Source organism: Poromitra crassiceps (assembly GCF_964638095.1).
Source record: "Poromitra crassiceps genome assembly, chromosome: 15".
NCBI lineage: Eukaryota > Metazoa > Chordata > Actinopteri > Beryciformes > Melamphaidae > Poromitra > Poromitra crassiceps.
Window position 1 is genome coordinate 7257174 of NC_139634.1, and position 27767 is coordinate 7284940.

Sequence of the window (27767 nt, forward strand, 5' to 3'; positions counted from 1 at the left end):
TGCAGTGCCCTCTGCTGGTGGAACCAACAAACGCTCTGATAATCCCTTAGAATTTCTCCTGTGATATTGGCCCTAATATTTACTGATCACCACCAGAAAGAAAGTAAGAAATGTGGGCATCAGCAGATTACATGACAGACATCATAATTATGACTTCTCCTATGACAACAAGTCACCATCTGAAAGCTCTCTCTCCATCTATGGTAAATGGTAAATGGACTGCATTTACAGTATGTAGCGTTTTTATCCAATACAATACCTACGGTACATACAATGCCTACATTCACCCATTCACACACACATTCATACATGGTTGTGCCAGCAGCACCCTGCGTGGTAGCTTGCCAGTGTGCTGCTGGCACAACCACCGGGAGTCATTTGGGGTGTAATATCTTCCCTAGTGACACTCCAACACACACACACACACACACACACACACACACACACTAGGGATGTAGCGATAACCGTGATCAAATTCCTTATGATAACCGTACCGTTTCAAATGGAGAAATGATTTCAGTGAGTGTATCAGTACTTTTTGAACATTTTCAGCAATTTCTTACGAATACCGTGATAATACGATAACCGTGATCATTTTGATCACGATAATCGTGATGTGAAATTTTCATACCGTTACATCTCTAACACACACACACACACGCTCGCGCGCGACGTATATTGTGCGAGACGAGAGATATAGTTAATTGAGCGGTTTCATACAAAACTAAACGTTACGTTTCAGTTTTACGACAAACTGTGACATTCTTGACATGCAAAGTTATCTTTTAAATTGACAACATTTGCATGTGGACCTCATGGCTCAATTCAAATGGGTTGAAAAAAAGTATTGTCTCTCTTTGGTTCGTATGCTGAAGCAGGAAGCAACGTCGACTTTGGCTCTCCATGGCCAAGCAGTCTGGCAGACATGTTGGAGTTATAGCCACTGTATGAAGTGCAACTCAAAATCCTTACTTTTCGTTGGCATGGTTTTAGATTAGAGACGGGCAAGTGTTAGTTTGAACCAATAGACTCTTATTCTAATTCACAGCAGCATGTTGTTGTTGTTGTTGTTTCTTATACAAAGCCTATGCATAACTTATTAATCCTAGCTGACTTAATACTGAGTCATTCTACAACAGTGACTGAGTGGCACTTTTCTTCGACAACAGGCTTGTGTGTGTGTGTGTGTGTGTGTGTGTGTGTGTGCGCGCGCGTGCGCGTGCGCATGCGTGTGTGTGGTGTAGTGTATTTGAATGTTTGCACATGTTTATATGAATAGTGTGGTCGTTGGAAGAGGCTGCTAAAGACCCATCTGTGCTCCTGCTAAGACGTTATCTAAGCATCTCCGTTCCCTTTGAGAGATCATTATTTCCTATTATACTTTTCACTTCCCTTTGTATGGCCGTTACCTTCCTGACTACACTTGTACGGTAGTCATAACGCCGATGATCTCCGGGGCTTTTTGCGAGGGGGTGAGAAAAGTTGAATCTTTTCAGCTGCCACAGCAGAGTGAATGTAAGTCTGCCATGTGTGCACACTGTGTGTGTATAAAGTATAAAGGCCGGGGTTTTTTAGAGGGTGTTTTTCAGAAGCATGTGTAAGCGTGTAACCCGACTCCTCTTGGCCCTCGCGTCGCCCCTAAAGTGTGAGCAAAGGAGGCCTGTTGGACCCACGGATTAAAGGCAAGAATCAGCCCTGTTCATTGGCCACATGGACCCAGGAGGCCTCGGGGCTGTTGCCATGGAGAGGAGGATGTGTTGAGCTGAGGGGGGGCTGGATGTTATAGCATGGCGCTGATGTGTGTGTGTGTGTGGGGGGGGGGGGGCTGGATGTTATAGCATGGCGCTGATGTGTGAGGGGGGGGGGGGGTGCTGGATGTTATAGCATGGCGCTGATGTGTGTGTGTGTGTGGGGGGGGGGGGGCTGGATGTTATAGCATGGCGCTGATGTGTGACTGGGATCCAGAAGGAGGGAGTTCTGGCCAGAGATGTCGGGGGGCAAAGTGGACTGTCTTTTGACAGGACGTGTTGTTGGGCTGGTGTAAGCCTGAATGAGCGGCCCACCCCGCGCTCTGTCAGCTCACTGTTGTGTCTTCTTGGCTTGTTAGCTCAGCTTTTATGGCCAGATGGTGAATAGTCGTCTACTTAATTGCTAACGCTTAGGGAGCATTGGCAGTTTTCAATGGGACCACTTGCTCTAACCGCAAGCCAAAAGCCCGTATGATTGTTTACCTCTACTGTTTCAAAATGCAAATCTACTTTTTCTCTTTTTATATAAATTTGTGTTATCCACATAATTCTCAAATGTTACTTGATTTTCTTTGTGTGTGTGTGTGTGTGTGTGTGTGTGTGTGTGTGTGTGTGTGTGTGTGTGTGCGTGCGTGTGTGTGGAGTTATTTCCTTTATTAAAAAAAAATAGGAAAGTGATTTAAATATTTAAAAAGATGTCAACTCTATGATGCTCAGTGTCTCAGACCTGCACTCCACCTGATAAAACTGTACAATTCCAAGCTCACAATTTGACATTGGTAATTAAAACACAGTCCTCCTGAAGGCTTGGGTTTAATTTTCCTTCAATCTGAAAATATAATCCTGAAATGAGCATACAGCTGGCCTTGGAAAAGCTTCAGAGCAGCAGGCTTCAGCCATGTGGAGAGAATGAGATACTCCAACTGTGGCCATGTCATGCTAATGGTCATGTGACTTTGCAGTGCCCCTTGTAGCCATAACAAGTCTCCCTGGACTGATCTGTGGAAACTTGAGCAAGGCTCTTTAGAGCGCAGCACAAACCCGCTGGACCTGCCTGATAGTGTTCCCAATAGAATGATATTTGAAAGACACATTTTTAAAAATTCACCATCTTGAAGTGGAATAACTAGTACATTGTGATGACTTCAGTTCAGTATCCTCAACGTGATGTCCTATGCTTTCAAACACAGCATCTGAAATATTAGGATGTGAATGCTTCAATGTCCATTAACGACCCTCTATCTCCTCCTTTCTGTCCAGGTAAGTTTGAGGAGAAGGAGGACCGGGTGCCCAAACTGGAGCAGCTCAATTCGTTGGGCTTCATGTGCAGCCTGAACCTGGTGCTCAACAAGAAGGACCTCATCAAGATGGAGCTTCTGCTGCTGGAGACGTTTGGCTGGAACCTGTGCATGCCCACGCCGGCCCACTTCATCGACTACTACCTCCACGCCTCTGTGCAGGAGGGCGACCTGTACAACGGCTGGCCCCTCTCGTCCCTCTCCAAGACCAAGGCCTTCATGGACAAGTACACCCACTACTTCCTGGAGGTCTCACTGCAAGGTGGGTTCAGGGGCGGAGCTTAGACAATAGAGGGTATGCACACCCACTGGAACACGCCCCCTCAATCGGGAATGAGTGTCAAAATGAGTGTCAAATTCCTCCCTGAGCAGCAGGTGTCAGTTATCTAGGCTGATTACTGCATTCAAGCTCAGTCTTGCTGTGACTCAGTGGGCGTGACCCCACAGTGACTTCTGCCTCTGTGACATCACATGCATACCCTCTATTGTGAACTGGCTTCTGCTTTGTTTTGCTGATTGGCTGATATCAGACAGAACTTGTTACACTCCATTTCCATCGTCTGACAGACTGACATTGCCTCCACTCTAAGCGTTTCCTTGGGGGCGGGGTCACGCGGGGTGTGTGACCGCAGCCTAACCAAGAGACCAGCCTAAGCAATCACTAGAGACCAGCATGTCCACCTGAATCTCATTTTAAGTTGACACTGACGTGTAGCCATGACAACACCAGAGACGACTGAGAAAGTCTAGAGCAGGGGTGGCCAAACTACGACCCGCGGGCCAACTGCAGCCCGCTGCCCGTTTTTAAGTGGCCCGCCATGATTTTTTTGTGTGTGCTAAAAACGTTTTTCCATTTTTCTGTTTTAAAGTTGAAAACGGGAAACAAAAACGAGAACGGGGACAAAACGGAAAAACAAAAACAAAAAAACTGATTCCCCCCATTTCGTTTTTTCAATTTAAAACCATTGAAAATGGGTTATACTACCCTGACCTGGTCTATTTATTTTTTAAACATTTTTAATACTGAATGAATGTTTAATACTAATGTTATGTTAAATGATCTGTCTTAACCTCTTGGCACAGGAAAAGAAAAATTGAAAACATACAGAAATACCCATTGTAATATGTCGGCCGATATTAAGATTAACCTCGATAGTGTCTGTCTTGTCTATAGCAGTCGCCATTGATGTTATTACACCTCAGTTCCGTCACACAGCTTGACAGACAGCATTAGTCCCGCAGCTCCGCTCCCCTGGCGCTGATTGGCTAATCGTTAAAACGATGCCAGACCAGAACCAAACAACTTGGTGGAGTGGCCAGATTCAAAGCTCTGGATCCAGGCAACCATTGCCATTGGACACAGAGATGTTGCTTGTTGTGATGTGACTACTGCAATGTTCTTCTGGCTGGGCTACCTGGTGCAGCCATCCGACCGCTTCAGCTCATTCAGAACGCTGCAGCCCGTCTGGTATTCAACCAACCCAAATTCTCTCATGTCACTCCCCTCTTCCGGGGCCTTCACTGGCTTCCCATCTCGGCACGCATTCAATTCAAAACACTGGTTCTGGCCTACAGGGCAGTACACCAGTCAGCTCCCCTGTACCTGCAATCTATGGTCAGGTTCCAAACCTCTCAGCGCTCCCTCCGCTCCTCCACCAGTGCAGGACGCCTCGCCCCTCCTCCGCTACGGGGGCTCAAAAGTCGCTCATCCCGTTCGCGACTCTTCTCCTCCCTGGCACCACAATGGTGGAACGAGCTTCCACCTTCGGTCAGGATGGCTGAATCACTGCCGATCTTTCGGAAAAGACTAAAGACACACCTTTTCAGGCTCCATCTGGGCCCTTCTTGAACTAACTTCTTTATCTCTTAAAAAAAAAAAAAAAAAAAACTACTAACCTAAACTAAACTTGTACCACTGTTCCTTCAGATGTTGTAGTTGTCATAGACTGTGTTGCATAGTTGATTGCTCTATTGCTGACAAAAATGTGTTATTGTAAGTCGCTTTGGATAAAAGCGTTTGCCAAATGACGTAATGTAATGTAATGTAATGTAATGTAATGATGTGACTGAAAGTTGATCCGTGTACCTGTGTCTCTGTGCTTCCTCCAGATCATGCCTTCCTGAGTTTCCGACCATCTCAGGTTGCTGCGGCGTGTGTGGCAGCCTCTCGTATTTGCCTGCAGATCTCTCCTAGCTGGACGACCGCTCTGCATCTGCTAACCGGCTACACCTGGGACCACCTTACTCAGTGCATTGAACTCATGCTGCTGTAAGGGGACATGCACCCGCCTATACGCCTTCTCACTCTCTCACAAGCACAATGTAGAGTCCGCTATCTCAAGGATGAAACACATGATTGTAGACCAGGGGTGGGCAACTGGCGGCCCCCAACCTCACTCAGTGTGGCCCCTGGGTCAATTTCATTTATTTTATTTTTTTTACAAGGCGGACGTTTTTGGTTAGGTTAGACCACCAAAATCTGTGTTTTTATTTTACTGTACAACCCAGAACATGGCGCTACATAGCATTGTCCATCCACATACTGTTTAACGTTAGCATTTGAGCTAACGCTATTGTAACAAACTATATCCAGGATGCACATTGCACATGCAACATTACTAATCTGATTAATATCACATATTTGGGTGATGTACCCCATCAAATTGCTGTAGCGGGCTGTTTTAAAGCTAGAGCAAAGTTTCTGGTGTCATCTGAATGGAAGAATTATTAAATTTGAATATGAAAAATATAAATGTTGGTACAATACACTTTGATTATCAGTCCTTTTCATCAAATAAGTAGCTATAATTGGGAATGATGGTGTTACAGTAGGCTACAGGTCGAAGTGCATGGTCACAATCTGGCCCTCTGGTAGCGAGTTTTTTTTTAATGTCGCTCCTCTCTATCATCAAAGTTGCCCATCCCTGCTGTCGACAAACCTCTCAGGTTGTAGCAGCATCTCTGTTAAAGTGTAACGCTAGCTGAAAGTAGATGAAGCCATTTTTTTTGGTTGCCATGGTTTTAGATCAGAAGAGGTCAGTTGTTGTTTTCACCACAAGAGGGATTTTGGGTTTTGTGAGTGTATCATTCGGCAAAACCTATCCATGTGCTAATCCTAGCTGATGGATTTAGCGCAGGGTAATTCGACAGCTGTAATTGAGCGGCACGTTTCTTGGTCATATGTGCATTTGTGTGATTATTGACAGATGTTCATATGATTTGAGAGTTGAAGAGGTTGGTATAGAACCATCTGTGCTCCTGTCCTGTTAATGCCTTTATCTAAGCAGCCATATTTCCTGCATACTTCATACACACACACACACACACACACACACACACACACACACACACACACACACACACACACACACACACACACACACAGACACACATTGCTCTCTCCCTGCACTGCCTTGGCTCTTTCAGTTCTAATTCTCCACTGAATTGCATGTAGCATTGCTTTTTTAATGTTGGTTCATAATCTGACTAGAATATCCCCTTGTCCCTTCCACAGTGCTCATGACAACGATGTTAAGGAGGCCAACAAGACCAAATCCACCCCTCCCCACCGCTCCTCGTCTCTCCAGTCTCAGCCCCAGGCCTCTCACCTCTCCCCAGTGTCGGCTATCCAGAGACCGGCCTCCTCCTCCACCTCCAACCCCCAGCAGCTGCTCTTCCAGCCGGACGGCTTCGCGCACCTATCCCAGCATTCCCCCTCCCTGTCCCAGCTGCAGGTGTTAGCCGAGTCCCAGGCTTTGGGGCCTGTGGTGAACATGTCTCAGGACTTCCTTCAGAGCCACAGGATGGGTCTGGTCACCGGGGCTCCCGCCATAACTCCCGCGGGGGCCTTCCCGTCCTACCCGAGCCTGACCTCTGGCCTCCAGCCTGGGCCTCGGACGCTGCCGCTCCAGGTGCAGATGGCCCTGGCCGGAGAGCCCCGCCACTGCCTGAGCATGGCCTACAGCGGGGGCTACCTGGGGGCCCACCACACCGCCCACCTGGGGGCGCACCACACGTTCACGGCCGGCTGTTTCGACAGGTGACGCCAGGAGACGGAGAGGGATCACAAGCCTCGACGGGAGTACACCGCTATGCATCATCCGTCCCAACTTCCTCCCCGCATCCACCCAGTCACAGAGCTCCTGTCTCTCTCCGTCAGCACCGTCACGCCTGCAGCACGCCCAGCACCCTCCCTCTCACAGAGGCGCCTCAAGCGCAAGCAGAGGTCCAAAGGCAACATAGACCCAGAGGTCATCACATTGACGTGACAGACACACACCACTGACTGATATGAAATACTTGGGCATTGCAGAATAGTTTCTTGCCACATTGTGAACTGGTTTATATATCTGTGTTCTGATACTGTCGTCACTGTGAAGGAGATGAAAGCAACACAGTGTGATCTAACCACCCACCTCATCCAGTGCCTGTTCTCAGTGGTGATGCTGAGGACTACACAGAACATAAAAGTATCTGTGATAAAGGATTTCTTGCTGCTGGACGTCTTTTACTTTAATCCCAAAAAAAATATGAACACATTTCGAGAGTAGATATGGACCAGGAAGCGATTAATTCTTGACCCGCCATTGGAGAGAGCTAGAAACAGAACATGGAGCTTAAATGTTAGCGGATAAGAAGTTATGTCACCCGCATGTCGGCAAACAAGGATCTGATGGCTGTGGTCTCTGTTGGAGAGAATTCCTCCAGCACATAAGCCGTCGGAGGGGGGCAAAGAATTCATTGTTCTGTGCGGTGAAACCCAGCGCTCGGCCCTCTGGGCGTACCTGTCGTCTTTTGCTTTTATTTTGCTCCTCTCTTTTCCCTCCTCTTCATCTGTTCTCGCCGATATCTCCAAAGTCCAGCCTTGTGGCGAGCCGCGTCACGCTCGGGATGTCCCCCGAGCGAGCGAGCGCGTGGCCCCGCCTCCAGCCACAGGCCTCGTCGTCGTCGTACTAAAGCCAAGGTTCCAGCGTCCCCGGCACCACTCAAAGAATTGAAAATGAACCGATATGAGCGGTTGTGATCGGACAACCGTGGTGAAGGAGACGTGGACGTTGGTTGTGTTGTGTATATATATGAATTGCTGCTGCCTTCTTACGAACTGTTGGTTCTGTGTCTGTGTTAAAGACTCCAATGTTTACGTGAACCACAAAGTATCAGGGACTTGAACAAGATTACTTGAATATGACGATGCCATTGAAACATGCCATAGCTTTTATTTATGATGACATGCTTTTTCTTGTTCTTTGTACTTTTTTTTGGGGTTGATATATAGTGTAGCTTTTTTTTTATTTTAAATATATACCAATGTAGAAACACAACATGAAATACAAAATAATAGTTTTCTTTGTATCCTTTCATAGAAACTTCTATATTCAGGCTCAGGTTTTAAGGCTGAAACGGCCAGCCTTCCAGTTACCCTGTCCTGTTGAGTATGCTTTAAGTGGATGCCAACATGGCGTCCATGGGGTCTGGAATAGTCCCCTTCCTCATCACTGGACCACGCTTTGCTCAGAAGTCAGCAACAGACTTCTGAGCAAAGAAAAAAAGATGGATCTGTCTATAATATGTGCATCCTAGTGGAACAACCTTGTGGTAAAACACAGACATCTGTAGTCAGTCTAGTCTTCAGTAATTGCTTCCCAGATTTCCAAAGCAAGCTGCAATTCCCACTCTTCAAACTTCCTGTTAAAGCATAAACACATCCAGATTCCCAGTGCCGGTCACAAGGGTTGAGTACCGGTTACCATGGCGATGCCGAAAATGGCCGTGGCCCCTGTCTTTCTAGTATGTAGGTTATTCATGACTGAATTGAAACCAACGGCAGCTCACAGTTGTAAGAGACGCGTGAGCTTCTCTTGTAACAAACGGAATAATTCACTAATGGACAGTTTCACGGATTAACCCATTGATACCTGATGCAGCATTTGCGTGTATATCCCTCATTTGTGTGTGTATCCCTTTAAGACGGTCTTAAAGGGATACACACACGAATGCTGCATCGGGTATCAATGGGTTAAACATGGTGCCGCTTCTCACCCAAACTGTGATGATCTTAGCCTGGTGGACCAGCCGGTCACGTGACTTCTTCGGTCTGGTAGAACCAAATGAAATGTGAGTTCTACCTTCAAACAGATGAAGTTGCTGTGGACATCTTACCACGTTAGTGCCTTGTCCTCAGCGGTTGTCAGGCTCGAGCATTGTTATGAACCATAAATTAATAGACTACATTTCCCAGTTAACACTGTATGAAGCCTGCTGTAAACCTACAATATAACACTGACTAATATGGCGACTTTTCATACTCGCTCATGAATCACTAACTCTGCAATCTGGGAACCCAGAGTCTATTTTCATTTGAAAAATAGACTCTGGGATAGCCCTACCTTTTTTCCCCCGGCTTCCTGTACGGCGCGCCTCTCCTGCCACCGCCACTTCCTTTTCCGCGTCCGTTTCAGCTATAACGCTAATAACGTTAACGCATAAACACACTGCATAGAAGAAGTCAACTCGTCTCACAACAACAGTGGAAAATGATCACCAAAGTCGCCGCGCAAGTTGCTATTCAGACTGTAAACAGTGGAGCACGGACGCGGAAAAGGAAGTGACGGTGGCAGGAGAGGAGCGCTGTACAGGAAGCTGGGAAAAACGCTAGGGCTGTGCCAGAGTCTATTTCTCAAATCGAAATAGACTCTGGGTTCCCAGATTGCTCAATCTGTGCCAGCCTGACCTCTAAGTTCTCCTACCACTGTAAACGACTTGTCCATGTACTTTTCCATTCTATGAACTGCAACACTATGATTTTGTTTCGCTTCCTTTGTTTGTACAGTTATATTTGACATTCCCTTTGTTCTCAGTGTATCTTTTAGTTGAAGCCTTTTGCGTTCCACATGATGGATTCAGTTGGTGTGAACCTGAACTAGATGTTTTCGAGTACAACTTGCTCTCCCCTCACTACTCATAAGAGCAACTTCTCACTGAGGTCTCAAAGGTGCAATATGATGCTTTTCTGTTTGTAGAATTTCCACAGCCATCACTGTCTGGTGTTCACCACTGGTTCATCGTTTGTAACTTATTTTTTTGATAATTGTGTGATTTGACTTGATTTCTGCCAGAGAGGGGCAATGGGCTCTGAACACAGTGAATATGTTGCATATTGCAGCCACCTCCTTTGAGTGATAGATTTACTGAATACATTTGTCTTTTTTAGCTTAGAGTTCTACTGTGCCGATATCTCTCACACCAAACAAAATAACATTTTTGTAATGTGATAGTAATGACACGACACTACAAACTTCCCATTTATATTTTTATATTATTTTGTAACAATCTGTAGGCTTGGTTTATTGTGACGCTGAATGATAAAGGGAATTCTTTTATCAAATGTGCTCATGGAAAATAAACACACAAGTGAACTGGATTGCCTTGGTTTTTTTTGGGTGTGTTCGAGCAAGAAAACATGAATGAAATGCCTGCAGCTCTCGGGTGGGGGGATGTGTTCCACTGCAGTGACCTCCAGTCTGTTCAGAGGGAAGTCGATGCAGCGGCTCCACAGAAGATAAGCCCAGCTGGATTTCCACAGGTTCGTCGAGGCGCGACCAGATGCCAGGTCAGTGTGCGACCACAGATCGCGCCATTCATTGAAACGAGGTAGTTCTGAACTGAAGTACAACACGTTGCATTGAGTTCATATCCGAGACAAAGCGTTGGATCTGTCACCCCCACGTTCACAAGCAGGAGTATTTTTCAGACTTGTAGACAAAGTTATTATTCAACACTTGATAGAAGAATCAAGTCCACGCTCTCTTCTGCCCTCTCACTCCGCCTCCATAGTTCACTCAAGGCTTTCTATGTTCTGTGGCATTTTGATATATAGAAATGTATTCATTGCTTGTCCTCAATGACAGTGCTCTCCCTCTCATACATACATACACACACACACACACACACACACACACACACACACACATACATACATACATGAGACAATCTGCTTGTATATGGTGCTTACAAACTGACTGCCCCTCCTTGTGCTAAAACACAGCACAGTGGACTCTGAGAAGTCCTTGGCCCTTAGCTTTGCTCTCCACAACACAGTTGAATATTCATTTGAGTGTGAAATTGATTTTTGTTTCTGCAAGTATCCTAATTCAAAAAATGGTTATAGGATTCACCCCATATGAAAATGGCTAATGACATCAGCTCACATCTTTAATTAGCATTATGATTAAACAAAAGCAGGAGGAGCTACACAATGTTCCTCCACAATGTGGCCTGATCTGAAAGTAATTAAAGTAATAGATTTTATTACTTAATTTACTATACAAATTAAGATGCAATCAGTATTGATTTGGCAGTGCTCTTATGTGCACTGCTTACATGGTTTGAGTTTATTGTGTGTGATGTCACGCTGCCTGTCTGTAAGGAGCTGTGATGTCACGCTGCCTGTCTGTAAGGAGCTGTGATGTCACGCTGCCTGTCTGTAAGACACTGTGATGTCACGCTGCCTGTCTGTAAGACACTGTGATGTCACGCTGCCTGTCTGTAAGGAGCTGTGATGTCACGCTGCCTGTCTGTAAGACACTGTGATGTCACGCTGCCTGTCTGTAAGGAGCTGTGATGTCACGCTGCCTGTCTATAAGGAGCTGTGATGTCACGCTGCCTGTCTGTAAGGAGCTGTGATGTCACGCTGCCTGTCTATAAGGAGCTGTGATGTCACGCTGCCTGTCTATAAGGAGCTGTGATGTCACGCTGCCTGTCTATAAGGAGCTGTGATGTCACACTGCCTGTCTGTAAGGAGCTGTGATGTCACACTGCCTGTCTATAAGGAGCTGTGATGTCACACTGCCTGTCTGTATGGAGCTGTGATGTCATGCCTGTCTTGTGGGTGCTGGTGGGGGAGTGGGAGAGAAGGGAGCAGTGCAGAGCCGGGGGGCCGTCACTTTGGTGATGGATCATTCTCACATTCTGCTTGCAGCCGTTCCTTGGTCTGCAAGGGGTTTGCGTGCCTGCATGGAGTGAGTGCTCCTCACCTTACTATGATCTTTGTGGTGGCTGTCTATATGCACATGCTTTAAATTGACAGAGCAGAAAACAGTTGGACAAGTTGAACCAAGGATTATTATCAATGCAATGCATGCATACACTTAATATCAGTCTTCCATGCTCCCTTGCACTAAAAATATGACAATTTAGTGAATTGTCGTATTTACTCACCACAAGAATCTGATGATGTATTTACTACATTGTCTAATAATTCATATACACTTACATGCAAGTCTTTCCCTAGTGAATTATAAATCTTTGAGAATCAGGTGAATTTATTCCATTCTTGGAAATGAAACAAATTGTATGAAATGGAAATTAGTATTTTGTTCTGGTTGATGAATCACAGCACAGGGAAATGTATATTTTTGTTGCTCTGAAGAATTCAACATGTGCCTCTTTGCCAAAGCACCCAACATGTGAAACAAGTAAAGTAGTGCCTGACTGGGCTGAAATGAAACAAGTAAAGTAGTGCCTGACTGGGCTGAAATGAAACAAGTAAAGTAGTGCCTGACTGGGCTGAAATGAAACAAGTAAAGTAGTGCCTGACTGGGCTGAAATGAAACAAGTAAAGTAGTGCCTGACTGGGCTGAAATGAAACAAGTAAAGTAGTGCCTGACTGGGCTGAAATGAAACAAGTAAAGTAGTGCCTGACTGGGCTGAAATGACGCCATTGTGTCAATTTTCAAGAGAGGGCTATTATTATGTAAATGTCATGATGGCATCCAATGAATATCAATAATGAAGACGGATTTCACCCTCTTTAAGGTCTAAGATAGTAAAAGGCCACGATCAAACCATCAAAAGGATCATTATGTTTAAAGTAGTGAAAATACAAAATTCCATAGTGCTTTATCAGTCAAGTTGAAAGGGGTTTACATGTCATACCATACTATATCATACATATACATGGCACATATACACACATCATAAGGTTATAGGCCTACGTAGGGCCACAGATTTGCCTTGGCAGATGAGATTTTGTCTCTGTCTGACAATATTTTTTATTGTTAGATATGATTCCATGATAGTCATGGAATCATATTTAACAATAATAAATATTGCCTGTGTTGTAGGTACAGAGATAATAGAGACACTATGGACAAAATAGTCATTCTTCTACATTCTCTAATTTCATGTAAATGGGAATTTTTTTTAAAGTTTAACAAGTCATAAATTAGCTGGGCCCCCCTTTGACTGTTGGCCACATTGAGAACCACTGGACTAGAGCATACATGCCACCCATTTATTTACACTGAGCTATGGCGCCACCTATAGAGCTCTATGTGCATGTTCTCTGTCTAGTCCAGAGATTCTGGTCAAATGAGCCCCAGTATCTGTACTCTTTAACACCCTCTAGTGGTAAAGGGCTAGAGGACAGGATCAATGTTGTTGATGGCACTGATGGATTTCTGAAGTGCACTACCTTTGTTTTGTGCTTCTGCTTCCAGAATCAAAACAATGTCATCTGCATCTCAAAGAGTGGATAATTGTCCGTTTTCTATACAAAAAAGGCAAAAAAGGCCTCGTGGGATATTTGCCACAACACAGGCTCTCATGCTATATTGCTTAAATAAACAACAGGTATAAACTCTCTTTGCAGCACATCAGTGTCTTGCTCTATATTGGAACTATGAAACATTGCATTGCTGCTACCAAATAAAATTCTAATAATAAATGTAGGCGTGTCTGCTGCCGGCCGTTCTCACCGGGCTCTGACAGACAGTTTCTGACAGTGAAATTCCCAGACGTTTGGTGGCGATTTTTAAACATTTATTTCAAAACATCATTGCAAAATTCAGGCCTTTAGCCAAAGCTTCAATAACAGAGCTCAGCTGACAGTTTAACCTGCAAATGAAAACTATAAAAAATATCAAATTAGCACATAGGCCTATGCCTTCTCACAGGAATGGTGTCCCTGTAACAGACATGGACATATTATAAGATGGACTGAGCATTGGTCCCGTTCAGTGAAGCCGCTGCATGTTAGATCGCCGCTCTGGCGGTTGAATCCAGTATTAGGTCACAAGGCCCGCCTCCCCATGTTAGTGGATGGGAAAATCACAACCGAAATAATCACAGTATACGTCAGATAATTTTTTTCCAAAGGTGGTTTGTATCATTTTAGATAGTCATTATCATGCTAATGCCTGTGCAAGTGGTAATTTTTCTGCTCAGTTTGTTTTTAAGTAGTTATTTGACATATAAAAAGGCATAAAAATGGATGATTGACAGCTGTGGCAGCCAGTCTCAAGCCGTCATTGGCTGGACAGGCTCTGCACATTATAGATCTATCGTCATAGACAAGACACACGGCTTCATGTTATCTAACGCTCCCTGGAAGTCGGGTGGCTCATGGGTTGGCTGTGCTGGCTACCAGACATCAATGGACCGCAATAAAAAGAACATTGTTTTGAGAAAGGTGCGCGAGGAATTAACGTTGGTTGGGGACTGAAGTAAGTTCAGAAAATATGTGTTTTATGAGTTACTCCAGCTACGTTATAGGTACACAATGGTTTTAACATGCAGGCTAGCAATGGCGTTAGCCGCTTTCGCTAGTCAGCTGTTTTTCATTATTTATCGGCTTAATATAACTTAACAACCGATAACGATAGCTGGAATAACACAATAATAGACACATATTTTCAGAACTGACCAGGTTGTCCAACTGACAGGAAATGTGTTTTATAACGTTAACTCCCGTCCCGGCTATAAAATGGGGCCTGGCTAGTACACAACCGCCAGCCATTAGCTAATCGCTAACGGGTTAGCGTCACATATAAACAGAGGTTTTATTTTTGGTAATGTTTTTATATGGATATGGGAAATGCTTTGACTGTGGGGATGTTTGTTCTTCACAGGTTCCTCTCTCAGCTGTTGTAATGATATACCATTGACATAAATAAGATATAGCTCAGTGGGATATACAGTCAGAGAAGAGACAGGCAGCCTGGCTAACGCACTGGGCTAACGTTAGGTTTGGCTGCCACCACACACTATACCAGTAAACAACGTAACCTAAAGCGTCACGGTCAGATTTGTTAAACCAACATTTGCTCCAAAAGGAATTAAATCATAAAGTTAATCAAAATGCCACAGAAACATTAGGCTAATCAACACAGAGCTGCAAAGATCAGTTCACCGGATAATTTCCCCCTTATAGCTCAGTGAGAGGCTGAGCAGCCCGGAGGTCTATTGTCTGGCTGCTAGGAGCAATCTCCGACAACGAAATTCAGATTTCCGTACAGGCGTTATTTTGATAAACTGACCTCAGAGTGGGAATCTACATGGTTACTTTTGGCTAGACAAAAAATATTAGAACTTAAAGTGCCATATTTACAGAGAGGATTGACTACACAAGGCACTGTGTGCAAATCTAGAAACCGCAGCTCTACATAAGAAAGTATAGAGGGGGGGGGGGGGGGGGGGCTCAGACTGAGGTTTCAACTCAAAAGACCTAGTGCGCAGACTCTGGTTCTCTGATCTGAGAAGATTTTGGCTTCAATAGACCATACAGGGAGGAGATAGGGACGCTCCATTCATATTATATCTCAATGGTTCTGACACGGGCCTCCTGTATGTAGAGCAGGGGTGGGCAATTCTTTTTCATGGGGGGCCACATGAGAAACCCAGATTGTTGCCGGGGGCCGAACAAATATTGTCATGCCGTAACCCATGGATGGGTAACTTTGATGATAGAGAGGGCCACAAAAAATGTCCTCGCTACCAGGTTTTGCTGAGGGCTGAACGGCGCCAGCGTGAAAAATTTGGTGCATTTGAAGCCACGTTTAGAGGAATAACTAATTTTGTTGTGATGTCATTATTCAGTCTTAACCACCCAATATTTCATCCTTTTCTCACTCACTCCTATGTCACCACCTGCTCTCAGGGCTTGAAATTAACTTTTTTGACCACCTGCCAATATGGCTGCTAGATTTTAAAGTTACCAGCCAATTAGAATTTCCACTAGCCAAAATGTTTTTCTTGAAATAAATCAGAATATGAGTGGGTTAATTTAAGCATAAGTATCAGTAAGTGGCCCGGGATGATCAAAGCCTGTGTTGAGGGTCACACGAACAAAAATGCAGTCTTGAAGCTAAATAAATCCAAAACCAATGAGTTAATTATTTAAATTTCTAATTCAATGTAGCCTTTTAGTCATAAAGATTATTGAAAGATATTCCATATTCCAGACTGAAATGCTATAACAGAAGTGGAGTATTGGCCAGAATGACATGAACATTTGGACACTTATTCAGCGGGTATCTTGCATGTTGTCTTCAGGTGCACTGTGTAAAAAATTTTTTTTTTTTTTTTTTTTTTCAATTCCATCGCGGGCCACACAGGTGGCGCCCGCGGGCCGCAGTTTGCCCATGTATGCTGTAACATCTTATTCCTGTAGATACCGACAAATCCTGATGTCCCTCAATATATGTATTTATGGTCCTCCGTTGTGAGTTTAGTGTTCTTATCTTACTTTGACATTCCTTATCTCTTATATTCTTTAGTGTCTGTGATACTCAGCAATTATTTTATTGTGGCTTTTTTTTTTTTTTACCTCCCGTGGACTCTGACTCTTATAAAATTCCTATAAATATACATGTTTTTCCCTGTTAATTGTATAATATATTTAAAGTAGTAGGCCTAACCCTAATTCCACTTGCCTGTTGCATTAATTTACTAGCAATATAGTTTAATTATATTTTTACAATTATATTATTTAATTATAAAAAGGTGGTTTAACTATGAGCAACTGTTGAGCAGCCCCAATAAAAACAAACAAAAAAGCCACATTTCACTTCCTCTTCCTATCGTGGCGTTTAGTCTGTAGTCAGATCAGTCAGTAGATGTATAGCATGTTGGACATGTGTAGTTTAACCTCTTCAAACCTACACAACCAGCCTCCAGCACTACACTGAACATCTACTCACCTGACTGCCTGTGGATTTGGATGTTGGCAAGCTTTGTTCCATATCTGTGGACCTTTCCTGATACTCATAAAGCCTTCAGATTATCAGCCACTGCAATGTTCTCAGGCCTTCAACTCAACCCTATTCAAAGAGATTTTCCATGACCACATGGTTATGATCTTCATCTTGGCAGCAATGATGCTAAAGGAAATGTCCAATCTTGTGCGCATAAACCAAAGTCCATTGCTGATCAAATTAGAAATACTTTTACAGGCTGGATCCTCCATCTAGGAAATACCTTTATTATTATTAACATGCCACTAAGATCAAACCAAACATATGATAATGTAGCCTACTTTTAAAATGTAAATTGATGGCTTCCCACCAGCTAGTTTTGTCAGATCCTTTTCAGCTTGACTGGACACACATGACATTTCCATCTGAGACGGACAGATTTGAAGATGAAATGATGACTGTACCGGTTAATTCTGTTTTATTTGCAACAGTGTCTGAAGACAAAAAAGGCGTAAAAAAGACATGTACAGCATTTTTGTCTTAAAGACACTGTCGACAGACACTTGCCTAACAACCATAAAACAGCCCTTACAATAGCAAGACATGATACTAAGCCAAACCTATTAAACATTTTTTCCCAGGTTTATTCCACACAGTACAAGACCATTACAAAATATTCCGTCCATTAGACCAACTTTTCTTTCTAACAAACATTGCATAAAATGCACATTCCTGATCATGTACCAGTGGCCAATTTCAGACATACTCTTTGCATCTTTCAGTCTTGTAGTGCAATTAATTTAAGGGTTTTGTGCCTAAATGATAGAAATGAGTACAAAGAGCAGAGCACCCTTCATGTTTAAAGCTAGACAAAGCCTGATGACATCACAATCCCTTAAGTGACATCACTGATGACATAGTATACATCACTGATGATGTCACAATGGCTATGACATCAACGATAACGTCACAATGTCTATGACATAATCTGTCAAATCAGAGATGTCCATCATTAAATACAGGTTAGCAGTAAAGTGCATCAGTTGTACGTCATGGTGACTCACCTGGTAGCACACGTACCACGTAACAGGAGCAGCAGAGACAAATACGAACAGTGAAAAACAGTGAAAACAGAGAAAGCCTTTGAACAGCTGCTCAGCCCCCTGGTTTCTAGGCCAGGTCCTCCTCCCCTTCTTCCTCAAACTCTCCCTCCTCCTCGGCGGTGGCGTCTTGGTACTGCTGGTACTCTGACACCAGGTCGTTCATGTTGCTCTCTGCCTCGGTGAACTCCATCTCGTCCATGCCCTCGCCGGTGTACCTGCAACAGAGTCCAGGATGATTTAACAATGACCACAATGTTCATTTGACAAAACTACAGTTTGGGAGAGGGAGAAAAAAAATACAACAAAAAACACTGCTCCTCAGGTTGAAATACTACTAGCCTCTCTGTATCTTTAGCCTCTCTGTATCTTTCGAATGCAGCAAAGTCATCGATGCACTGGAAATTCAGGGACTTTTTCAAGGACTTTCCAAGCCCAATTCCCTCAAATTCAAGGACCCAACACGACATAGTTTGAGACACGGCTCAAGGTTAATTCAAGTTACAACACAGAATTCTTATGAGAACGAACAGTTTTACAGAAGCTCACAGACAATTAAAAAGAGAGGCTTGAACTTGCAAGGATTTCGAGGACCTGTGGGAACCATGATAGTTTAGTACAGTGGTACCCATACCACAGCTTGAGAACCACTGGTCTAGTATACCTAGTAGAGTAGTACCCATACCACAGCTTGAGAACCACTGGTCTAGTATACCTAGTAGAGGGTATTTCCCAGTAGGAGTTCTGGGTACAGGGAGCTCTAACTAGCGTGAACGACAGCCGTTGCTACGCACCAGTGGAGGAAGGCCTTGCGGCGGAACATGGCGGTGAACTGCTCGGAGATGCGCTTGAACAGCTCCTGGATGGCCGTGCTGTTGCCGATGAAGGTGGCGGCCATCTTGAGGCCGCGGGGCGGGATGTCGCACACGGCCGTCTTCACGTTGTTGGGGATCCACTCCACGAAGTAGCTGCTGTTCTTGTTCTGCACGTTCAGCATCTGCTCGTCCACCTCCTTCATGGACATGCGGCCGCGGAAGATGACGGCGACGGTGAGGTAGCGGCCGTGGCGCGGGTCGCACGCCGCCATCATGTTCTTGGCGTCGAACATCTGCTGCGTGAGTTCGGGAACCGTCAGTGCTCTGGAAGAGGATGGAGACAGGAGTCACTCCCGGGAACGCAAATTATTTTATTGCACTGTACTAGGGCTGAGCGATATGGACCAAAAATTATATCTCTGTATTTTTAGGCGGAATGGCGGTACACAATATAGCAATGTATATATGGTACACAATATACATATATATACATATACACAATATACATTCGGTATTTTCTACTAAATGTTCAGCTCTAAGTCAAAGCCTTCATGTGAGATGTCACAAGCACTTTTATTAAAACAAGACTGATCAAAATAAAATGCAAAGACCGGGTTTCCTTCTCTGACTATTACTACTTTTGCAAAATAGTAACACAAGATTTTGGATATATAATAGGGATGGGCATTGTAAGGGATTTAAATACTCGAGTACTCTCCTTCTGTTATGAAAGAGTACTCGAGTACTCCCCCCCCCCCCCCCTCCCGGGGGAACGACACACACACATGAAAGATCCTAAGTTTGGCTATGTTAAGCAGTTACCATTAGCATTCGCCAAATGCCTGTGATGAGAGCAGGGGTGATCTGCTTTGTATGGGGCTGTTCACAGCAACTTCACACACATTACCAATTTTGCATGGAAAAAGCGCTGCCTGGTGCACTTTTTAGTTTTTACAGATTGACTGTGATAAGGTGATCCGGTGTTAGCCGTTAGCCTACCTCAGTAAAAGTAATTCCCAATACATGTCGGTAATCATTCCATACTGCTTCTTGATCACTGTTAAGTAAATCCACTTATTAAAAACTCTGGTGTTCTGCCAAAAAGTGATAACTGCAAACATGATAACTGCAAACAGTAATAATGTTCGCTAACGTTAACCGCAAAAACCACCAACAACATCCGAGTGATGGTCCCCGCCCGTGGTGAAACACGGAACGTTTGGCTATGGTAAACAAAGTTACTGTCAGGGGTCCGTTAGTCAAAGTGGTCCGTCCGAGTAAAAAACATCTAACGTTACCATCTTTGCTTGCACATCTATATATAAATTGGCCATGAACGGAAAACAACTGCAATCAAATCTTGTTTATTTTACATCTGCTGAATATAGATTGCGTTAATATACATGGACGTCTGTGTTGCTGGCGATTCGCCAGACGCTGTTAACGTTAGATCGGCCATTTTTATAGGGGAGGGGGGTGGGCGAGTACCCGGACAGCGGAAACGGTACTCGAGTACTCTCGTTACAAACGAGTACTCTCCCCCATCCCTAATATATAATCAGTAGTAATGTGAATATAATTACTAAGTGGGTAAAGGCAAATATTAGAACAGCTAAAACACTCTGGTAAGTTCAGAAAATGACATCACTTCACTGTAATGCAGCCTTTAAAAGCAGGTAAAGACAACACTTATGGTATGCCATATCACACCACAATATTGCAATATCCAAAATCTAGGACGATAGTCTGATATTGCGATATCCATATAATATTGATAAATTGCCCAGTCCTCTTGCACACACGGTCTTCAAGCTATTAAAATGCAAATGAAGGGCCCGATGCCATCTCTGCAAAGCGGGGCTGTGTACCTGTACTGTTGGCTCCCCCTGCTGGTCAGGGGGGCGAAGCCTGGAATGAAGAAGTGCAGCCGGGGGAAGGGCACCATGTTGACTGCCAGCTTCCTCAGGTCGGCGTTGAGCTGGCCGGGGAAGCGCAGGCAGGTGGTCACCCCGCTCATGGTGGCCGACACCAGGTGGTTCAGGTCCCCGTAGGTGGGCGTGGTCAGCTTGAGCGTGCGGAAGCAGATGTCGTACAGCGCCTCATTATCAATGCAGAAGGTCTCGTCCGTGTTCTCCACCAGCTGGTGGACGGACAGAGTGGCGTTGTAGGGCTCCACCACCGTGTCCGACACCTGGGGAGAGAATGATGAGACAGAGGGAATGACGTGTGTGTGGGGGGGGGGGGGAAGACAGAGGAAGGGCATCCAACAAAGATCAGAACATGGCTCAAAATGCAGCATCAGATGACATCCTGTGCAAGGATGACAGATTAGCGCTGCACGATTATGGTCACAATGATAATCACAATTATTTTGATCAATATCGAGCTCACAATTACTCTTTGGGAATATCAAGCATTTATTGAACTAGAAAATGAATGAATAAATAAATACATAGTGCGCTGGATTTACAAGACAAAACGAGAGCAACATTGCTAAACGGAACATTTTCTTGCGCTCATGATTGTGGGGGAGCCAAAATCTTGATCACAATTAATATTCGACTAATTGTGCAGTCCAAGATTCTAGGCAACCGTCCAGCAATGACGGTCATGTCTATATGTTTGTTCTGTTCAATCCATATTCTTTAATTCCAGGGCAATTCTGGACTAACAGTGACAGAAAAAATAGTAGCCTCAGACATACAGGCTTGTAAGATTCGCATGCATCACGTGTTTCCTGTACCTTAGGTGAAGGCACCACACTGAAAGTGTTCATGATGCGGTCGGGGTACTCCTCTCGGATCTTGCTGATCATCAGGGTTCCCATGCCGGAGCCGGTGCCTCCGCCCAGGGAGTGGGTGAGCTGGAAGCCCTGCAGGCAGTCGCAGCTCTCGGCCTCCTTCCTCACCACATCCAGCACCGAGTCCACCAGCTCCGCTCCCTCCGTGTAGTGGCCCTTAGCCCAGTTGTTACCTGCTCCACTCTGACCTGTGGAGCACATACACACAGGAATATATCACTGCCATCATGTCAAAACCTACCAACTCCTATATTACTTGAATTATGCCTATAATGTTGTCTCTTGCGGCTTATTAAAATATACATTTGCCAACAATGAAGATTGAGTGGGTCAGCTGAGACAGAGGCTTGTTTAAACTTGAATCACCACATTAAAAATCTCACCAAAGATAAAGTTGTCCGGTCTAAAGATCTGGCCAAAGGGACCAGACCGCACAGAGTCCATGGTGCCTGGCTCCAAGTCCACCAGCACAGCACGAGGAACATACTTGCCACCTAGTGATGCAAACACGGGGATAAGAATTATTGGAGGACAGATATACAAAACCATTTACACAAACAAAAATATCTCAATTTCAGAGAGGACATTAAAGATGTGGATTTACAGGCTTAGTTTAGACAGAAATAAAGGGAAATAGAGGAGGGGGGGGGGACATTGTGGTTTCTGTCTGGGATATGGTGATACAATTACAACAGCCTGGCTCAGTGTAATAACATTTATTTATTCACAAGGCATGGAGCTCGATCGGTGGTGACATCAGCTGTCTAAACTGCCTTTCATTTGGCAAGATGGTGGTGACGGTTTCATGTAACGTTCATGTATGGCGTCAAGCTCATATTACAAAGGAGACGCTCTCTCTAGGTATTAAACGGCGCTCCCCAGGTTCCTACCGGTCGATATTGCAAAGTATAAATACATACGATTATAACGTTAATGTATGTTGACAGTAACTTAATGCAGCCACATGTGATAGAGCGGACGGATTGCGCTATTAAAAATAATCATAATAATTGTGTAAATTTGGTTAACGAACGACAGAAAATCCGCTGTTTGGATGTAGCCCGTGGCACACCAATCAAACTTTCTACAACAAACGAGGACCAACACAGATGTTTGTTAGGTGTGCCATGGCTGTCTGTCCTTGTTTGGAATCAGAATCACTTTATTGATCTGTGGGGGGAAATTAATTAGGTCATGCTACAGTTGCTCACTCAGATAGGGAAGAATATAAACAGAGACATTGTATGAAGCATAGAATAGACCAAAAAAAAAAAAAAAAATATATATATATATATATATATATATATATATATATATATATATATATATATATATATATATAATTTAGGTAGCCTTGGAATTGCCTTGGAAGCCTAGGAATTGTTTGGTCAGATTCAACTGCCCATCCTTTGTACGTGTTTAACCCATAGCACACCAATCAAACATTATCCAACAACTGCCAACATTCTTGTGGATGTTTGGTGTACCATGGGCTATTAATTATGTTACATGGTTATCAGGTTGCACCACTTTTTCCCGCTACTTTCCCAGTGATACTTGTCATTCGGTTTCTGATTATAGAACACTAACGTTAATGCTACTTCGTGTGTGTGCGTGTGTGTCTGCGTGCGTATGTCTGTTACACATCAAAAATATATCAGCCAAAGGCTAGTAATATCCATAACGTTAGTGGTTTAAGCACGCCTCCTACTGGAATAGTGTGTAATTAACAACAAGTCCTATCCCAATTTGTAATTACCATAAATTCCCCGCAGTACAGTAATAATAATAATAACTTGGACTTATATAGCGCCTTTCTCGAACCCAAGGACGCTTCACAGGAAAGAACAAAACAAGGAACGGTAGACACACAAAAGACGAGTAATTGGGCTCCAAAAAGGAGTAACGTTAAACGTACCTGATGCCTCGTTGTAATACACGTTGATTCTCTCCAGCTGCAGGTCGCTGTCACCGTGGTATGTCCCGGTGGGGTCGATGCCGTGCTCATCGCTAATCACCTCCCAGAACTACACATGAAGGAGAGGGAGGACGGTTACATGCTGCCACTCCGACGTTCTGCCACTCCGAAATATCGGCACTCAGAAATATTGCCACCCAGCCCCACGCCAAACCTAACCTCCCCCCATGCCTGAACCTAACCTCCCCCAGACCCTAACCCAAAACCTAACCTCTCCCACCCCCACGCCTAAACCTAAGGTCGGCACTTCTGAATGGCGGCTCCTTTAGAAAAACGAGGAAGGGCCGACATTTCGAATAATGAAGGCAGGAATTTTCGTAATGGTGGGGCCTATGAAAAAAAGGTAAACGACCGCCAGTCCGAATAATGGAAGTTAACGTTCGGAGTGGCAGGGCTTTGGAAAGGCAGACAGTTACCAGGGAGGTTAGGTGGCTAGCTGACATTAGCTTGGCTTACCTTGGCAACGCAAACACAACGATAGCTATGAGCACCAAGCTAACATTAGCGTTGTCACGCTAGCTAACTTACCTACCCGCCCAAACCAATTCAACGTCTTTATCATGAATTTAACGTGCATAATGTATGAAGGAAGGACAGCAGGTGGGTAGCTGACGTTAGCTTGGCAACGCAAACACAACGGTAGCTATGAGCACCAAGCTAACATTAGCTTTGTCACGCTAGCTAACATTACCTACCCGCCCAAACCAATTCAACGTCTTTATCACAAATTAACGTACACAATGTTACACAATTTCAATCACAAAATCATCCCAACCTTGGCTCCAATCTGGTTGCCACACTGGCCCGCCTGCAGATGCACGATTTCCCTCATTTTTCTTTTGGTGGATTTATGAGTGAAGACGACACAACGGTGCTCTCTTCACAAATCTCCTGCAACGAATAACCGGAAACGGTATGAGCGTGCCAACCACTGAGCTATATAGTGCCAACACCGAGCCGCCAATCCAAAACCAGGTGGACCCCCCGCTGAGAGTGTAAACGCACAGGATGAACTCGAGCTCCTTTAATAACTGTTTGTCCACAATATGCAGGGCCGCTGCTGGCCATTTGGGTGCCCTAAGCGTAATTGTTTTGTGGTGCCCCCCCCCCCCGTAAAACTTTCAATAACTGTCAAACGAAAGACTGCAAAATCATTAATTATGAACGATACTAGTGTATCTCACATTTCATTACATGTGGGAAACAAACAATTGTTAGAATTACTGTACATGTCAGCAAACAAGTGATTGTTAAACTGTACATGCAAGCAGGGGCGGACTGGGATCATAATTCAGGCCGGGCATTAGATACCAAGCAGGCCAGGCTGATACAGGCCGACGTGCGTGCCGGCGTCCGAAGGGCGGCGGCGAAAAATTTGGGCTGTTTGAAGCCCAATTTGGGCCGTTTGAAGCCAGATTTGGGCTGTTTGAAGCCAGATTTGGACCGTCTGAAGCCCGATTTGGGCCAGTTGAAGCCAGATTTGGGCCGGTTGAAGCCAGATTTCGGCCGCTTGAAGCCCAATTTGGGCCGTTTGAAGCCCAATTTGGGCCGAGTCCAATTTTACAATGAGATGCACCCTGAATAAAGTAATAAAACCACTAGTAAACCAGTAGGCGGCGCCTGGCCTGCTGTTCAGTGAGTGGCCTGACTGAGGGCACCAATTTTTTTTTTTTTTTTTTTTTTTTGGTGCCCTCAGTCACATGATGCCCTACGCAGTCTGCGTACTCTGCGTAATGGGGTGCGGCGGGCCTGACAATATGATTTCATCATCTGCCGTCTAAAACAGTTCCTTAACCGTACGACTTGCCTGTGACTCTCGCTCTCAAGCTGTCTAAATCAGCGATTTTTTTTACCGAGCTTTCGACCAGAGTGGCGCTGTTGAGCGCTGCGACGGCTGGGAGCTCTAACCCGGAAAAAATTATATCACCGGCACAGAATTCGGATAAAAAGAGGCATTTATGATCAGCATCAAGCTTTCAAACTTTCAAAATGTTTCTGTGACACTTGTAAATATGTGCGTATCGCTGATTTAGACAGCTTGAAAGCAAGAGTCGCAGGGAAGTCTATGTACGGATAAGGGACTCTTGTAGGGTAGACGATCACGTGACGATGACGTCATACCCGGAAGAGTCCGAAAGGGGCTAGATGAACTCTGGCACCACATCAGTGCAGCCTGTTGGATTATTCTATAAGTCAAAAACACACAAAATCCACTACCGATACAAGTACTGTAGATGGAATGAACCCACAAGAGAAGAGCTCACATATCTTGGAAGTTGGAACCACTGTTAGATATGATGGAGGAACAGGCAGTGACATCAAAAGCCGTCTCAACAAGGCCAGAAACACCTTCAGAATGATAAACAGTGTGTGGAAGTTCCTCCCAGTAACACCAAGCTAAAACTGTAGCAGAGCTGTGTGCTTTCTACCCTGCTATACGGCTCAGAATGCTGGAGTATGACAGAGAATGACCTCTCCAAGCTGTCAACATTCCACACAAAGAGCCTGAGAAAACTCCTGCGTATCTTCTGGCCTAACACCATCTCCAATCAACAACTACCTGCCCGGACCAATCAGGAGGAGAGCATCGACACCATCATTGTGAGAAGATGGTGGAGAGATGGATGGGACACATCATGTGAAAAGAACAGGATGACATCACAAGAACCGCCCTGCACTGACTGGACACCAGAGGGAAGGCAGGCGGAAGAGAGGAAGAGCCAAAGAAAGCTGGTGTGGAACAGTGGAGAAGAGAACTGAAAACCATGAAACAGACCTGAGGCACCATCCAGAAGTTCACCCAAAACAGAGGAGTGGAGATCCTCTGTTGCTGCCCTACATGCCAGTATAAGGACAGGAAGGAAGGAAGTATTCATGTTAAAGTATTAACTTTAGCAGACTAGCTAATGTAGCTGGTGGTGGTGCCAGCTTCATTGCTCTGCTGCCGATCAGATTAGTGTCACACTGACGGCTGTTTACTCTGAATTCCTTTATTCAAAACTAGCAGCTCTCCATAAGCTAAATGTTTACAACACCACTCAACCCCAGAGCCTGTGTGTGTGTGTGTGTGTGTGTGTGTGTGTGTGTGTGTGTGTGTGTGTGTGTGTGTGTGTGTGTGTGTGTGTGTGTGTGTGAGAGAGTGTGTGTGTGTGTGTGTGTGTGTGTGTGTGTGCAACCAGTTTGACAGAATGCCTTTTGGCTGTAATCTACATGCACTTACACTTACAGTACACACGTACACGTGCACACACACACACACACACACACACACACACACACACACACACACACACCTTGTCTTCCTCAACATTCAGACTTTATATTTAATGTCTGTCTGCATTCAGGACTATTTTCCTTGACATACAAGTTTAAGTGTGTGTGTGTGTGTGTGTGTGTGTGTGTGTGTGTGTGTGTGTGTGTGTGTGTGTGTGTGTGTGTGTGTGTGTGTGTGTGTCACTTGTGGATGGAAGAAGAACATAGTCTGTCTATGGGAACTGGTCAGCCGACTAAGTTAAATGTCGTTGCAGGAGGTGGTAACGTAAAGGGAAATCATTCACCTTAAAATCATCCGGTATCACTGCTGAAATCACTCCCAACAACACAACTCCCTCCAAGAACTAGATGACAACTTCTTCTGTGGTTGTAAAATGTTACACCGACCGAACTCCGATCTCACGGTTTCCGCTCCACCAAAGCTATTTCCCCGGCAAAAAAAAAAACCTGACTCGAAACTAAAGCGAAATGTTTGCCGAGCCTACCTGAGAGAGTATGGAGTTACTTTGCACGGCTAATACTCTTCCATCCAGCGCAGTGTTGCCAGATGGCAAATGTTGAATTATCGTACCAGAGGGTCAAAATTATCGTTTTTGGAGTGAAATTATCGTACGGCCCCTCCCCAGCGCGGCGCGCCTTCGGCGCGCCAAAGTCGGGGGGACTGCGGCTGATCGCAGGCTACTTTTTGGACTTGGCATGATCTTTCAACACTATGATCTCAGCCTGTGTTGCAACAACAACAAAACACCCTGCACGTATTGGCTGCAAATATGTTGTTTGAAGAG

At 44.7% G+C, this 27767-nt stretch overlaps 2 protein-coding genes across 2 annotated transcripts in view; one reads left to right on the plus strand and one right to left on the minus strand.

Annotated features, from left to right (window-relative positions):
* The window catches only part of ccnjl (cyclin J-like), a gene marked incomplete at its 3' end in the record, with an annotated part of 31939 nt that extends 24850 nt beyond the window's left edge, over positions 1-7089 (plus strand). Inside the window, exons 4-6 of the mRNA XM_083652355.1 lie at positions 3009-3308; positions 5156-5315; positions 6561-7089. Of these exons, the coding sequence (XP_083508481.1) occupies positions 3009-3308; positions 5156-5315; positions 6561-7089 (989 nt within the window). The remainder of the gene's footprint in view (positions 1-3008; positions 3309-5155; positions 5316-6560) is intronic.
* A 10310-nt stretch (positions 7090-17399) lies between these two features.
* On the minus strand, positions 17400-24726 carry LOC310790638 (tubulin beta-4B chain-like). Its single transcript, XM_083652353.1, has 7 exons — positions 24485-24726; positions 23650-23758; positions 22115-22225; positions 21675-21919; positions 20800-21122; positions 18911-19255; positions 17400-18334 (listed from the first exon to the last, which is right to left on the minus strand). The coding sequence occupies exons 1-7, from the start codon at positions 24539-24541 to the stop codon at positions 18187-18189; spliced, it is 1338 nt and encodes a 445-aa protein (XP_083508479.1). The 5' UTR covers positions 24542-24726; the 3' UTR covers positions 17400-18186.
* Between the last annotated feature and the right edge of the window lie 3041 nt (positions 24727-27767).